This window comes from Dreissena polymorpha, chromosome 9 (genome assembly GCF_020536995.1).
Source record: "Dreissena polymorpha isolate Duluth1 chromosome 9, UMN_Dpol_1.0, whole genome shotgun sequence".
Classification (NCBI taxonomy): Eukaryota; Metazoa; Mollusca; class Bivalvia; order Myida; family Dreissenidae; genus Dreissena; species Dreissena polymorpha.
The window spans coordinates 62,657,621-62,673,717 of NC_068363.1; the positions used below are offsets into that span (position 1 = coordinate 62,657,621).

A 16,097-nucleotide genomic window follows, 5' to 3' on the forward strand; every position below is an offset into this window, starting at 1 on the left:
CTCTGGTTCTTAGAAAACTGGGCATAATGCATGTGCGTAAAGTGTTGTCCCAGATTAGCCTGTGCAGTCCACACAGGCTAATCAGGGACAACACTTTTCGCCTTATCCAATATTTTTTGCTAAGAAGAGACTTTATTTAAACTAAAATGTCATAAAAGCGGAAAGTGTTGTCCCTGATTAACTGTGCGGACTGCACAGGCTAATCTGGGACAACACTTTACGCACAAGCATTTAGCCCAGTTTTCTCAGAACACGACTCAATTGTTGGCTCTGGTTCTTACGTAGTTCCCCAATTTTGAGCAGGTCACACAGGATACTGGTCAGTTTGATGGCCGCCTGGATGAATGGACAATCCTGGTCAGGTGCCCTACCACAGTTCTCCAGCACCACCTGTCATGGGGCAAAATGTAGATATATGAGCATTGTTCTGGAAAAACTGGGCTAAATGCAAGTTCATAAAGTGTCGTCCGAAATTAGCCTGTGCAGTCTGTGCAGGCCAATCAAGGACAACACCCTTTGCTATTACTTAATTTTTCATTTGAAAGGAAGACTTCTTAATGAAAATTCATAAAAGTGTGACTCCATTATAATAAGCCTGTGTGGACTGCACAGGCTAATACGGGATGATACTTTACACACTTGCATTAAGCCCTGTTTTCCCAGACAGAAGCTAATACGAACATGATTCCCAGGATTCTAGGATATACATTTCCACATTGTGTCTGGCAAAATAAATTATTGCATTTCTAAGATTTAAACTTCAGTGAACAGTTTAACAGTCATAGGCTAAAATAAATATTAAAAGAATTTACCAGAAAATTATAGAAACAGAACATAAATATTTGAGTGTTTTAAGTGTCAAAAATTACTTTCACAGATAACTAGATAAGAGACAGTTAACAGAAGACATGAAACAGAACACACCATGGTCAGGTGGTTTCCTGTTTTGATTAACAATCATCATAAGCATTCAAACCAGTAAAATTCAATTAAACCAATCACAAACTTGTTGGGTGACTGTTTCTAAAACTCATAATTGGATTTTTTACATCACCAGCAAAAACAGAAAGTTCAACTGGTTGGTAAAATTCGTTTTATTTTAAAGTTAAACAATCAATTGGAATAAACCATAGGTCAGGCAGTTTTTTTTAAATATTCCTAGTTCCATTTTCATTTTTTACCATAACAAAGTTTTGCATATTGTTTTTTTTTGTTGGACAAGAGGACTGACAGTTTATGGAACAAGAATATCAGTGAAACTGATGGATGCTCCCCGATGATGCGCTTTGTCAATGTATGTGTTAATAAACACATACAAATATCTATTATTAGCCTCGGTGACCTTGACCGAGTGACCTCAAACCTCATCAAAAGCTAGAGGTCCATGCAAGGTACCTATATGCCAAGTTTGAAAACGATTGGTAAAGTATTGAAGGCGCTATGAGAAACGGTAGCAAAAGTGTGACGGAAGGAAGTAAGGAAGTAAGGAACTACAAACTGGCAACTATATGCTCCACCGGGGAGCATAATAAAAGCACCGCATAGCGGGTGCCAACACTCGGCTGTGGGTGCAGTTTTGAATAAATGAAAACTTGTCAGAAGTGACCTTGACCTTTGACCTAGTGACCCAAAAATGGGTGTGGCGTGTAAAAGTCATCAAGGTGCATCTACATATGAAGTTTCAATGTTGTAGGTGGAAGCACTTTGATTTTAGAGCCTATGTTAAGGTTTTAGCACAACGCGGACGGCAGACACCGGAAAACGAGCTGGCTATGACAATACCTTGGGTTTTCTCCGAAAACAGCTGAGCTAATAAAACCAGACCTCAGCAAGTTTTATCAGAAATGAGTGAATTCCGACTTCTTTTGCATGGGTTGGTTAACTGGACTAAAGACATTTTGTATAACATAGTTCACAGCCTACTTGACATTATACAGTTGACTTGAAAGTAGATAGTTTACTAGACAGAAGAAATTTAACTTGATAGTAGACAGTTAACTTGACAGCAGATATTGAAATAGTAAACATTTTCTTGACAATAGGCAGTTAACTAGATAGTATACAGTTAAACAATACAGAAAACATTTAGCTAGAAATACATTCAAATTTTTAGGATATAGTTATTTAGATGGAAGATATTGCAATAGAAAGTATATATTTAACTAGAAAGTATAACAAGAGCTGTCAGAGGACAGCGCACTCGATTATTCGAGTGCTTGACAGTATAACATAAGCCATCATGGGAAAATTGTTCATTTTCAATCATTTAATAGACGATCTTTCAAAAATAAAAAAAGGAAAACAATTTTTATTTTATTTTTATTTGGGTGGGGGTAGGGTAAGGGGTTGAGAAGGGGGTATAATGTGGGGTGTGGTCATTTATTAGACAATCTTTCAAACATAAAAAGGAAAAACAATTTTTTTATTTTTTATTGAGGGGGTAGGGGGGGGGGGGGGGTTGAGAGGGGGTATAATGTGGGGTGTGGTCATTTATTAGATGATCTTTCAAAAATAACAAGAGATGTTTTTGTCAGAAACACAATGCCCCCTTATGCGCCACTATTTATTCTTTTGACCTTTGACCTTGAAGGATGACCTTGACCTTTCACCACTCAAAATGTGCAGCTCCATGAGATACACAAGCATGCCAAATATCAAGTTGCTATGTTCAATACTTCAAAAGTTATTGCAAAACTTTACTATATTAAATTTTTAAATTTTTTACCTTTGACCTTGAAGGATAACCTTGACCTTTCACCACTCAAAATGTGCAGCTCCATGAGATACACATGCATGCCAAATATCAGGTTGCTATGTTCAATATTTCAAAAGTTATTGCAAAACTTTACTGTGAGGTTAAAGTTTTGGGACAGAATGACAGACAGAAAGACAGACAGACAGGCCAAAAACAATATACCCCCGATCATTCAATCTGGGGGCATAAAGAAAGGAAAAAAATAATAAAAAATTTGGGGGGTGGGGGGCGAGGTGGAGGCAGGGATTCTGGGTTGGGGCGTGGAGTTTTGTTTGGGTGGAATCCATTGTAGTATTCAAGTAAGTTTTGTTTTGTCAAAGTATTAATAAAATCTGATTATAAATAAGACTTATTAATTTCTGAATATAAATTAATAATATTTATTTTCGCGGAAACGAATGTTGTTTGCCGGTTTCTATAGATACGATTACGGATGTAACGTTATGTACGGAATGCTTCGGTAGAGTTCGTTAAAACAATGAAATTACGCATTTCCGTACCACGTGATATTACGTCATTCCGCCTTTTGCAAACTGCCTGTGCTTTTGTTCGGATCGTCAACAAACTTAATTTAAATTAAATCTCGAATCATCTGAAATAATGCCGCGTGGAACAAAGCGGAAATTACCGGAAAATGCGGCAGAGGTTGGAGAGGACGATACCCGGCTCTTACAACCGGACCCAGGTAGAGGCTTTATTGATTTTGAGAAGATAATAGATCTAAGGGCATCTAAAATCGTTCCTCCTATTAATACACGTAACGTTGAGGGGTGCGGTGTTAGCGGGGAATCAACTCTTAAGTTTCCCGGTAATCGAAAATACAATAAAAGTTCAATCTCTTGCTTCGGCTATTAATCAGGGTCAAAACATGATATAGTTGTCAGGAATTAACGCGCTTATCAAACGATGACTTGGCTGCGCACGTGCCAGCCGCATTGAAACAACAAATTTCTAGAGGCGAATATGTCAATTTGGCTGTTAAAAGGTGCCTTCGAATTATCCGCTTTTTGTAACGGTAGTGTTTTGCAACTTTCGGCAGAGGGCCGAACAGCGCCCTAAGGAGTGTAGGGATAAAATTCATAACATCGAACGGTGGTCGGACGCTTTCTTGATTTATGCGTCACTCTATCATAGCACGCGACGCGATAAAGTGCAGGTGATTTTGCATTAACTTTCCCTGTAATGACCTACTTAATCTCGCACCATCGCCGGTGAATAGCAAAATATTTCGTGAATATTTAACATCGTATAATTCTACAGATCGAAATGACCTTTTAAATGTTTTTTACAAATGGGTTTTTCAGTGCATTATAACGGACCCAGAGTCAGTAGATTTAGTAAAAAAGTAAAGCCTGCAATCGCAAATGCTGACATAATTCAAGATAAGATAAATAAGGAGATTTTGGCGAGGAGGTTGGCTGGGCCTTTCAGCGAACAACCATTTTCTAATTTCATGGTTTCCCCAGTTGGCTTGGTGCCAAAAAAGACACCAGGTGAATTTAGGATGATTCATCACCTTTCTTTTCCAGAGGGTAACTCGGTTAATGACTTCATTGATAAAAAATACTCATCCGCTCAGTACACAAATTTCGTTGAGGCGGTTCACATGGTTCCAGATTTAGGGCGAATCTGTAAACTTTTCAAAATGGATCTTAAGATTGCATCTCGCCTACTCCCAGTTCGGCGAGAAGATTTCGAAATACTGGGCATACAGTTTAATGGTATGTTTTATGTGGAAAAAGCATTACCATTCGAAGCTTCAGTCAGTTGCAAAACATTTGAACAGTTTTCCTCATTCCTTGAATTCTGCGTTAAGAGTAAAATGTCATCGGGCAAGCTTAAACACTATTTAGACGATTTTCTGGGTGGCGATCAATCTGAGCTAGGTTGCCGCAAGGTGATGGATTCGTTTATCAATTGCATGCACGAGCTAAACGTGCCGTTAGCCACGGAGAAAACAGAAGGGCCCACGGAAATAATCGTGTTCTTAGGCTTAGAATAAGATTCGGCGGAACTAGTAGTCCGCATTCTTAAATAAAAATCGTTGAGTTACGGGAAAGAAAAAAAAAAAAAAAAAAAAAATAATAATCACACCATCGTGCAGAAACAAAAAAAAAAATAAAAATAAAAAATAACCTAAAGCAAGTGCAATCGTTAATAAGGTCTCTTAACTTCGTGTGCAGGGCAATCCCAGTCGGCCGCCCGTTTCGATTAATTTACACCACCTGTGACATAACAAAAGCATTCCACTGCATACGTATAACACGTGCTGTTAGGCAAGACCTCGAAATGTGGTTGACATTTTTGCGCGATTACAACGGCGTGTCGTTTTTCCATGACCGATACTGGATATTCAATGTTGACACTGAATTGTTTACAGATAGTGCTGGCGGGTCTGGTTTCGGTTTTTGGGATTTATTTTAAAGGTCACTGGTGTAACGCTCGTTGGCCTAATTTATGGCGGCAAAAGGGCGTAACTAGTGACATAACTGTTCTTGAATTATTTCCAATTGTAGTTGCACTGTTTCTCTGGGCAAGGATTTAAAAAATAAAAATATTATGTTCAACAATTTTCGATCTGCATATAGTCTAAACAACAATTGGCCCGCGGATCAACAACATGTTGTTCTCTTTGTAGCCTATTGTGTTGAAAAGGGTCTATCACCTAAATCTATCAAGAACTACATTTCTGGATTGAGTTATATTCATAAATACATGGGCTAGTACGATATAAGTAACATTTTTTGTAGTGAAGAAAATGCTTCAGGGCTGTTCTCGCTCGCGACAAACGGTTGATACGCGGGCACCAATCACTCGCAAGGTCTTGACAGTTATTATCTCGCAATTAGCACAGGTGTGTTATAATGACTTCGAGCGCTCACTATTCAATGCTATGTTTACTCTGGCATATTTCGGTCCGTTCCGAGTCAGTGAATTGGTAGCAACAGCAACATACAGTCATCAGTTGCAAATAGCCCACGTTAGGGTCACGGGGGATAAACACGCCATAATGGTCACACTCAGGAAACATAAAACAAATCAGCGCGGTATTCCGGTCACAATTAGGATCCCATACCAGCCGGAGTCTGCGTTGTGTCCAGTTCGGTCGTTTACAGACTACCTCGCAGTACGACCCCATAAAGTCGGTCCATAACCTTAGCAACTATGAATCAACACATTGGCTCGAATGGACTCTGGGTTTCAGGCGTAGTATATCAACCTAATTTAAAGGTTAGGCTTTAAAAATAGTAGCAATGCAGCAGGGAAAAAACTTGTATAGCGCTTATTGGTATTAAATGTCCGAGATGTATTAAATGTCCGAGTTATGTCCGAGTTAAAAAGTGTGTAATGGTCAAGTGACCATTGGTATTACATGTCCGTGGTATTAAATATCCGAGTTAAAAATTGTGTAATGGTCAAGTGACCATTGGTATTTAATGTCCGAGTTAAAAAGTGCGTAATGGTCAAGTGACCATTGGTAAAGTGTGTAATGGTCAAGTGACCATTGGTACTAAATGTCCGAGTTAAAAAGTGTGTAATGGTCAAGTGACCATTGGTATAAAAAGTGGTATGATCGCAAGTGTAGCGATCAAGTAAAAGTGTGATAAGTAAAAGTGTGATCGCAGATCAATCGCTGGGGTCGGCTGCGCGCTGAAAAGTTTACCAAGCGCGAAATAGTGCGCTTATTGGTATTAAATGTCCGAGATGTATTAAATGTCCGAGTTATGTCCGAGTTAAAAAGTGTGTAATGGTCAAGTGACCATTGGTATTAAATGTCCGTGGTATTAAATGTCCGAGTTAAAAATTGTGTAATGGTAAAGTGACCATTGGTATTTAATGTCCGAGTTAAAAAGTGCGTAATGGTCAAGTGACCATTGGTAAAGCGTGTAATTGTCAAGTGACCTTTGGTACTAAATGTCCGAGTTAACAAGTGTGTAATGGTCGAGTGACCATTGGTATAAAAAGTGGTATGATCGCAAGTGTAGCGCTCAAGTAAAAGTGTGATAAGTAAAAGTGTGATCGCACATCAATCGCTGGGGTCGGCTGCGCGCGAAAAAGTTTACCAAGCGCGAAATAGTGTCGGGGCCGATCGATTCCGCGACGCCAGGGTTTTTTCGGAGCGATGGTGTGCATCTGTCGGATGTTGGCCTCGAATCGTATTTGGATTGCATTCGCGACGTCATCTTAAAGTTCTGTTAAGGGCTAATCCAGAATTTGTGGGGGATAAATTTGTGAAATTTATTGTGGCGGAAAATTCTGTTTGCCGGGGGTCGGATGGGCATGCGCATTTATACATTTATCTGAATGGACTCTGTGACTACTTGCGTAGTTTATCATCCTTGTCCTTTCGGGTAATTCCAAGTTTACATTTATCTGAATGGACTCTGTGACTACTTGCGTAGTTTATCATCCTTGTCCTTTCGGGTAATTCCAAGTTATTAAAGTTTAAGCTGCTTGAACAGAATAAAAAATAGTAGCAATACCGTAGGGTAAAAAACGTTTAGGTGTCAAATCAATGGCTGAGCGATAAGTTGTATTTTAATGTCCGATTAAGATTGTAAAAAGGTACAAGTAATATTATCGCAAGTGTGGCGATAAAAGTGATCACAAGTGTTGTGATCAAGTAAAAGTATTATCGCAAGTGCGAAAAAGTGTGATCACAAGTGTAGTGATCAATGTCCGATTAAGTATATTATCGCAAGTGCGAAAAAGTGTGATCACAAGTGTAGTGATCAATGTCCGATTAAGTATATAAAAGGTACAAGTAAAAGTATTGGATCACAAGTGTAGTGATCAAGTAAGTGTTAACGCAAGTGCGCAAAAAGTGTGATCACAAGTGTAGTGATCAATGTCCGATTAAGTATGTAAAAGATCACAAGTGTAGTGATCAAGTAAGTGTTATCGCAAGTGCGCAAAAGTGTGATCACAAGTGTAGTGATCAATGTCCGATTAAGTATGTAATTCGCAAGTGCGAAATCAGTGCGATCACAAGTGTAGTGATCAAGTAAAAATTTTAGTGTGTCATTAAAAGTGTCATGGCGATTATCATGTAAAAGTGGATACAATGGTCAAGCGATTGGTAGAACTAGGTTTAGCCCAGCAAAGTATATGGTTCTTCCTAGTTCGGTCGCTTGATGAGCAATAGCATTTTTTATTTTGGGTACACGGTGTTGCTACTATAACGGTGTTACTTCACGTTTTGTAATTTTATCGTGTGCTCATCCACCTCCGGTAGGTATATTTTCAAAGTAACAGGTTTCCACGAGTGAGTAGCCGATTTTTCGTTGGGCTCGTGGTTACCACCGGCTGTTTTTTCGCTGCGGCCTTTTATATCCCACTTTTTACTCGTATAATATTAAAGAGATCTGTTAGTGAATACTTTGTGCATTCTATTACATTTTGTGATGTTTATTGGGAGGCAAAATATTTTGGAATCGGGTCATTAAACTAGCTAAATGGAGTAATGTGTTGTTTTATCGTTGCAGTCGTAAAATAAAGAAGTTATGGCAATTTAAGCAAAATGTTCAATTATCTAAGTATAAAAGGGGCCATAATTCTGTCAAAATGCTTGATACAGTGGTCTGCTCTTGTTTATATGTTGGGATCATGTTGGTAAATAAGTATGCAAAATATGAAAGCAATATGTCAAGGGACACAGGAAATATTTGGGGTAGTACACAAACTTTAACATAGATTTATCAATAATATGCATATTCTAAGTATAAAAGGGGCCATAAATCTGTCAAAATGCTTGATACAGTGGTCTGCTCTTGTTTATAGGTTGGGGTCATGTTGGTAAGCAAGTACGCAAAATAAAAAATCAATATGTCAAAGGACATAAGAAATATTTGGGGTAGTACGCAAACTTTAACATAGATTTATCAATAATATGCATATTCTAAGTAAAAAAGGGGCAATAATTCTGTCAAAATGCTTGATACAGTTGTCTGCTCTTGTTTATAGGTTGGGGTCATGATGGTAAACAAGTATGCAAAATATGAAAGCAATATGTCAATGAAAATAATGGGGGTAGTATGCAAACTTTAACATTTGCACACAAATGCCAACGCCAAAGGGAACGGCAACGCCGACGCCGGGGTGAGTAGGATAGCTCCACTATATATATTTCATATATAATAGTCAAGCTAAAAATGAACTTCATATTTAACAGCAGTGCTAGGCCATTACAGAATATCGCAGCACCCTGTCGTTCCTTATTTTTTTCATCTTATAAAATCATGACACAGCAAATTTTATTTAAAGATTCAATTAAGTAACTTATTTTAACAGTTAAACCAGCTTCACTAATTATAGAAACAATGTGTTAAATGAAATACAAGTAATATTTAATATATGAATGCTACATTGAAAATATCCCACAGGGATAATACATGAATGACGGCGGATGGTTACCGGTAGTGCCCTTTTACAAAAGAGCACCCTGCCCATATTAATCCTAGCTGGAGCACTTTCACAGTAGACATTGAACTCAAAAAGTTGACAATTACTTATGACAGATAACTAAACAGAACGTATTTATCTAGATAGTAGACAATTTACTAAGAAGAAGACATATAAAATATTCTGTGAAACCATTTATTTTTGCCAGCATGAAATTTCGTCATTTTTATAAATATGACTTTTTCGTCAGCACTTAAATTCGCCAATTCCTGACTTTGAAAAAACCAATAAACATGCTTCAGTCAATATCCGATTTGTTTGTCCGAAATATATCGCAGTTGCAATAAATTGTAGTAGGGAAAGAGGGAGGACATTTGAGAGTCACTTGCAAGAGGTGGGGCCTGTTTGTCACATGTCAATAAACTAGTCTTTGGTAATCAGGTGATCAGTAATTGGCTCCCATTAGTGTATCATTATTAAGATAAGCGGATTAGTGGGACCAAATAACCGTTAATGAGTGTTTGAAACAGCCAACAACCAAACACTTATCAATATGTTTCGTACAAATTTTTGATCAATGCGAGAATGTATATAAGTCAGGTGTTGATCACACATCATCATCTTTTAATTTCGTTTATTGTCTTTGATCCGGATCCGCTGGTGGAGGCTGTATAATTTGCAACAACACTGAAAAACACAATACACACAATAGGTAATAAAGTTGTTAACAAATAGTGCTAATCATTACTATTCTTCCTAAACGAAGTCAACGCAGTCGATACAGCTGTACTGCACTCAAGTTTTAGAGCAATGTCATGTGTCACTTAAGTACACTGTGTAATCTACACCCTTTTGTGTCAAAACCAGAATAATCTTGATTACGAAACAGACGGAGTATGTATGCGTGGATTACGTTGGATTTTAGGGCCTCATGCCTTTGGTAATTCAGTCTTTATTATTTGTTCAAATATGGGACATAATTGGTCATTAAGGTCTTGAATTCGTCAATCGGTCGACTGACGGAATACACGAACATTAATGCCTGACGATTAATAATGGTTTTACAGTATTAGACAATTCACTAAATAGGAGGCTTTCAAGTAGGTAGCAAACAGTTAGCAAGACTTAACCCTTAATTTGCATGCAGGGAAATTTGTTGTCTGCTAAAATGTCGTCTGCTGAATTTCTAAACTTTTCTTTGATTTTTTTCAAAGAATACTATTAGATTAGCAAACAGTTTGGATCCAGATGAGACGCCACAGAATGTGGCATCTCACCTGGATCCAAACTGTTTGCAAAGGCCTTCAAAATTCGGTTCCAGCACTGAAAGACTTAAGACACATCACAAGACATTCACTAGACAGAAGATATTTCAAAAGAGATGATCCTGTACCTTGATGTACGTCTCCTTGTGCATCTGAGCGAAGTAGATCATGTTTTCCAAGGCAAGCAGTCCCGGCGGGGCGTGCTCAAAGTCCCGATATGGGTCTGTCAGGTTCTGAAGAAAGCAATGAATATGGTAACTGTTTTGCAGTCTAAATCATCATAAGAACAAAACAAGTGTACCATTATTAATGTTGGGCTGACTTAGTTTTTTATTTTGATATTGAGCAATGCTCTCATCGTTAAGTGTCATCCATAATTAGCCTGTTCAGTCCTCACAAACTAATCAGGAACAATACATTCTTCTTTTATGTGTGTGTTTTTTGGTTTGAAAGATGTTTTTTCTTAACAAAAATCCAGTCTAGGCAAAGAAAGTGGCATCCCTGATGGCCGAGGCAACTTAATCTGTGACACCATTTTATGCATGCAAGACTCATATTAAATTCATACTAGATAAGATGGATTAGCAGGATTTTTTCAAATACAAATCATTCAGGAGTGCATCCTGTATTTCAAGCATAAGATATATCTAATCAAACATCTAAGTTGCCATTTACAATATAGATGTTCTTCTAAATGCTTGATAGGATTAGACTTAAATCCTCTCTACTTGTGGTATAGGTTGCCAAAAAGATCCATTGGGATTATAAATCAAACTTGCAAAATAGAGCTTTTTCGGCGTAGCTTTATACGCCAGCTTTTCACCTTACCTGACCTTTGTAACTGTCCAATAAAATTCAAATAAAATTTCCCGCGGCTAGTTCAGAATTAATACACTTCATTTATCCCATAGGCTGATTTGAGCATACGGCCAGAACATTGGAAAAATGTCCGCGTCTTTGTAACACTGTTTTACTGCGTGTTCAGCATGAAACAATTTTATCTCTAATGAAAAGGCTTAATAGATAGAACAGTTTTACACTCAATCTCAACATCAATACAGTTTGTGCGTGCACCTTTTATTTTCAGAGGATTGCCAGCGTGAGAACGTTTGTACTTAAAGGCTATGTTCTCATATTTAGTACTAACTTCCATATTCCTGTCAACATGTTAACATGTAAAAGTATAAAGAGCAGTGGAAGGGAGGCCTCACTTTAATGCATTGCATTTCAACCCGCGAGGTATCAGGGTCAGTTCGCGGTTAGTGTGTGTAAATGTAAGAGTTTATATACAGGTCATCGCTGCGTCTTCACGACTACTTTATGTGCTGACCGGTGTTCGCAGCCAGTAAAATAATCGTTACATAATAAAGACGCTATAGCGTAAACAAGGTGAATTGGAATTTTCTTTAGACCAGAAAGATGTTAAATGAAGATATCCAGCGATATAATTATGGTATGTTAATAATAGATTCTTAATGTGTTTTCAACAATACCATGATAAATATTATTTTTAATTTATTTAACTAGAATTATTCCACCATATTGACTAATGTATTAAGCATGAGTGTGATGATTCTCAATACTGTTAATAATCGAATCATAAAGCAATGCCCAACAAATCACTAAAACAGGTTTGTTCGAAGAACGCGTGTATAAATATTTAAAATATGTACGGATACTTTGCGTGTGGCCGGTTGACTCATATGTTTAAATTTCACTTCCATTCTTCTTTTGGTTTTCTGTTTTGTATCTATAGGTTTATGACCAGCAATATGTAATAATGTAAAATAAGCCGTGAAAACTCCGCATAACATCCCGAACTGCGTGTGATGCAGCTAAGAACTGCACAGAAAAAGACATTCGCAATCCTTGATCTCATTCATTGAACTCTTTACCTTTCATAAACTCCAACCACAATCAACGTCGTATATCTTTTTTAAAGATATTTCTTGTTCATTATAAATGATTTTCTGAGTAAAATATACTGGCTGTGTGCCGTAATGGACAGTTGACATGTGTAAGACAGCTGTTCTCAGTTGACCGCTAGGTCAGTTTTTAATGTATCGGATCAAACCATAAATCCTAGTTTCTCTAAAGAACTTTTATCAATTGAATCAAAACAGCATCAAACCATAAAGCCAAGTTTCTTCCAGTCCTTGTTGACATCAGGCTTGCGAGCGGCTGAAGAAGACGACTGGTCTGAGGGGTCGGAAAAATCAAACGCTATTCTCCGCAATTCTTCAATGGTCTTTTTAACCAGCTCAACCTGAAAATGTGCAAGTACACAGTTTTAACAAACAAGCTTTGGTAGCAGTTGCCCATGTGGGAATAGGCAATACATTTTAATTTGTCAGAATATATGCAAACACTAATTACCATAAATCAGTTTAAACGTGCCGCGTCCTGGAAACACTGAGCTTATTCCATGTTTTGTAAAGTGTTGTCCCTGATGGCTGATGGAAGTCCGCACAGGCTTATCAGGGTAGACACTTTCCATTTTGTTTTGTTTTCGTGTAAAGAAGAAGTCTCTTTTTAGCAAAAATCCAGTTTATGCGACAAGCCTTGCCCATGATAAATCTGTGCGTACAGCTTAGGCTTATCAGGGATGACACTTTATGCAAATGCATTAAGCCCAATTTTCTCAAAATATGACTCAAATAATAGTAAAGATGTTAATGTATCCATCAGGCAATGTCGACATTTGAGAACAAACATTATGGCTGTTATAATCTTTTTTGGGCAAATTATTATTTTAACCCGGCAATATTTCTTGTTATAACACATTCAGGCACAAAAGATCTTAGTTTACACTAGGCAAAATATATTTTACTTATTCATGGCTTCAAACAAGCAGGCTGGTGTGAAAATAAAACATATAAGCCTTTTTCTGAGAGAACTGGGCCGAATGGACGTGTGTTCAGTTTTGTGCCAGATTAGCCGGAGCAATACACGCAGGCAAATCAGTGGATGTCCACTTAAAACTGAATTTTCTCCACGAACAGACTTCCTTCAAAAAGAAAAATAATATAAAAGCAGGAAGTGTCAGTCCACACAGGCTAATCTAGGATGCCACTTTGTGCACATGCATCAAACACTGCTTTCCCAAAACAAACCTCATATGATGTATTAACAAGAGGGCCATGATGGCCATGTATCGCTCCACTGTTTTTTATGCGAAAAAAAACGTGCAATGCGCATGGGTTGAAATGTACTCAAGCATGTGACTTTTTCTTTCTATCCCTCGTCCCACTGGGCGCTTAAAGTTGGAAGGGTGAGCATTTTTATATATGGAAAAAGTTACTACCGGGTTAACTAAACAGACTAAAAAGCCCGGGAACTGTTACACAGGTCCTTTGCTTATAACGTAGGTACATTTATCTCTCCAAAAGATATTGTTGTTCTTTCTATTTCACATATTTTTAGATGCTGAAGATCAAATCTACGCATTTGATTTGAAACAGATTCACAAGACCCATATGAATCAAAATGCCTTAACCCTTTACCAAACGACACATTTTGGACTTTCCCAATTTGAAAGAGGTTGCGGACGACAATTACATTGTCATAGAATCTGAAGGAAATGATCAGGTAGGGTATAAATAATTGTGATAAAAGGAGAAATTGCTCATCTTGATCACCTTTTATCACAATCATTTATACAGTCGTCAGCTACAAACGTGTAAAATCCTGTTAGTGTTTGGTAAAGGGTTAATAATCTCTGGTTCCTTCTCAAGAGCCTTTCACACATTTATAACAAATACAATAGTAGCATCTTTCTTTGTAAAGAATCATCTCAAAATATAACAAGGGCTGTTTGTAAAACATGCATGCCCCCCATATGGGCTGTCAATTGTAGTGGCAGCCATTGTGTGAATACGTTTTTTGTCACTGTGACCTTGACCTTTGACCTAGTGACCTCAAAATCAATAGGAGTCATCTGCGAGTCATGATCAACGTACCTATGAAGTTTCATGATCCTAGACGTATTAGCTTTCTTGAGTTATCATCCGGAAACCATTTTACTGTGTAAAGTCACCGTGACCTTGACCTTTGACCTAGTGACCTGAACGTCAATAAGGGTCATATGCAAGTCATGATCAATTTACCTATTAAGTTTCATGATCCTAGGCGTAAATCTTCTTGAGTTATGTTCAGGAAACCATTTTTCTAAGTTGAGTCATAGTGACCTTGACCTTTGACCTAGTGACCTGAAAATCAATAGGAGTCTGCGAGTCATGATCAATGTACTAATGAAGTTTCATGATCCTAAGCATAAGCTTTCTTGAGATATCATCTGGAAACCATTTTACTATTTCAGGTCACCAAACCTTTACCTTTGACCTAGTGACCTGAAAATGAAGTTTCATGATCCTAGGCATAAGCGTTCTTGAGTTATCATCCGGAAACCATTTTACTATTTCGGGTCACCTTGACCTTGACCTTTGACCTAGTGACCTGAAAATCAATAGGGGGTCATCTGCGAGTCATGAACAAATTTGGTAGAGGACAATTAGATATCACTACATACCAAATTTAGTAGCCCTAGGCTCTATAATTATGAGCAAGAAGATTTTTGAAGTTTGCACAAAATAGGCTTTATTTAAGCATATTTTCATTTTTGTGACCCCCGGGGCAGGGTCAAATTTGTCCCCAGGAGCATAATTTGAACAAACTAAGTGGAGACCTATTAGATGTCACTACATACCGAATTTGGTAGAAATAGGCTCAATAGTTATGGACAAGAAGATTTGTAAAGTTTGCACAAAATGGGCCCAATATAAGCATATGTTCAATTTTGTGACCCCTGGGGAACGGTCAAATTTGATCCCAGTGGCTTAATTTGAACAAACTTGGTAGATGTCATTACATACCAAATTTGGTAGCCCTATGCCATACGGTTATGGACAAGATGATTTGTAAAGTTTGCACAAAACAGGCCTTATATAAGCAAATTTTCAATTTTTTGACCCCCCAGGGCAGGGTCAAATTTGACCCCAGGGGCATAATTTGAAAAAAACTTGGTCGAGGACTATAAGATGTCACTACATACTAAATTTGGTAGCCCTAGACCCAATGCTTAAGGACGAGAAGATTTTTAAAGTTTTCACAAAATTGGCCTTATATAAGCAAATTTTCATTTTTTTGATCCCCCAGGACAGGGTCAAATTTGACCCCAAGGGCATAATTTGAAGAAACTTGGTAGAGGACTATAAGATGTCACTACATACCAAATTTGGTAGCCCTAGGCCCAATGGTTATGGACAAGAAGATTTCTAAAGTTTTCACAAAATAGGCCTTATATAAGCAAATTTTCAATTGTTTGACCCCCCCCCCCCCCCCCGGCAGGGTCAAATTTGACCCCAGGGGCATAATTTGAAGAAACTTGGTAGAGGACTATAAGATGTCACTGCATACCAAATTTCGTGGCCCTAGGCCCAATGGTTACAGACGAGAACATTTGTTAAGTTTTCACAAAATAGGCCTTATATAAGCAAATTCTCAATATTTGACCCCCCCCAGGGCAGGGTTAAATTTGACCCCAGGAGCATAATTTGAACAAATTTGGAAGAGGTTCACCCCAGGAACATTCCTGAGAAATTTCATCAGAATTGGACCAGTAGGTTAGGAGAAGAAGATGTTTAAATAAAAAGTAAACCCATGTTCGCAGGACACAG

At 37.9% G+C, this 16,097-nt stretch overlaps 1 protein-coding gene across 4 annotated transcripts in view; it reads right to left on the reverse strand.

Annotated features, from left to right (window-relative positions):
- LOC127844768 (engulfment and cell motility protein 2-like) overlaps positions 1 to 16,097 on the reverse strand; it is an 88,513-nt gene that overhangs the window by 20,863 nt on the left and 51,553 nt on the right. For all 4 annotated transcript variants that reach the window (XM_052375230.1, XM_052375232.1, XM_052375229.1 and 1 more), the window contains 3 exons: positions 12,554 to 12,688; positions 10,551 to 10,655; positions 282 to 390 (listed from right to left, as the gene is read on the reverse strand). In XM_052375230.1, the coding sequence (XP_052231190.1) occupies positions 282 to 390; positions 10,551 to 10,655; positions 12,554 to 12,688 (349 nt within the window). The remainder of the gene's footprint in view (positions 1 to 281; positions 391 to 10,550; positions 10,656 to 12,553; positions 12,689 to 16,097) is intronic.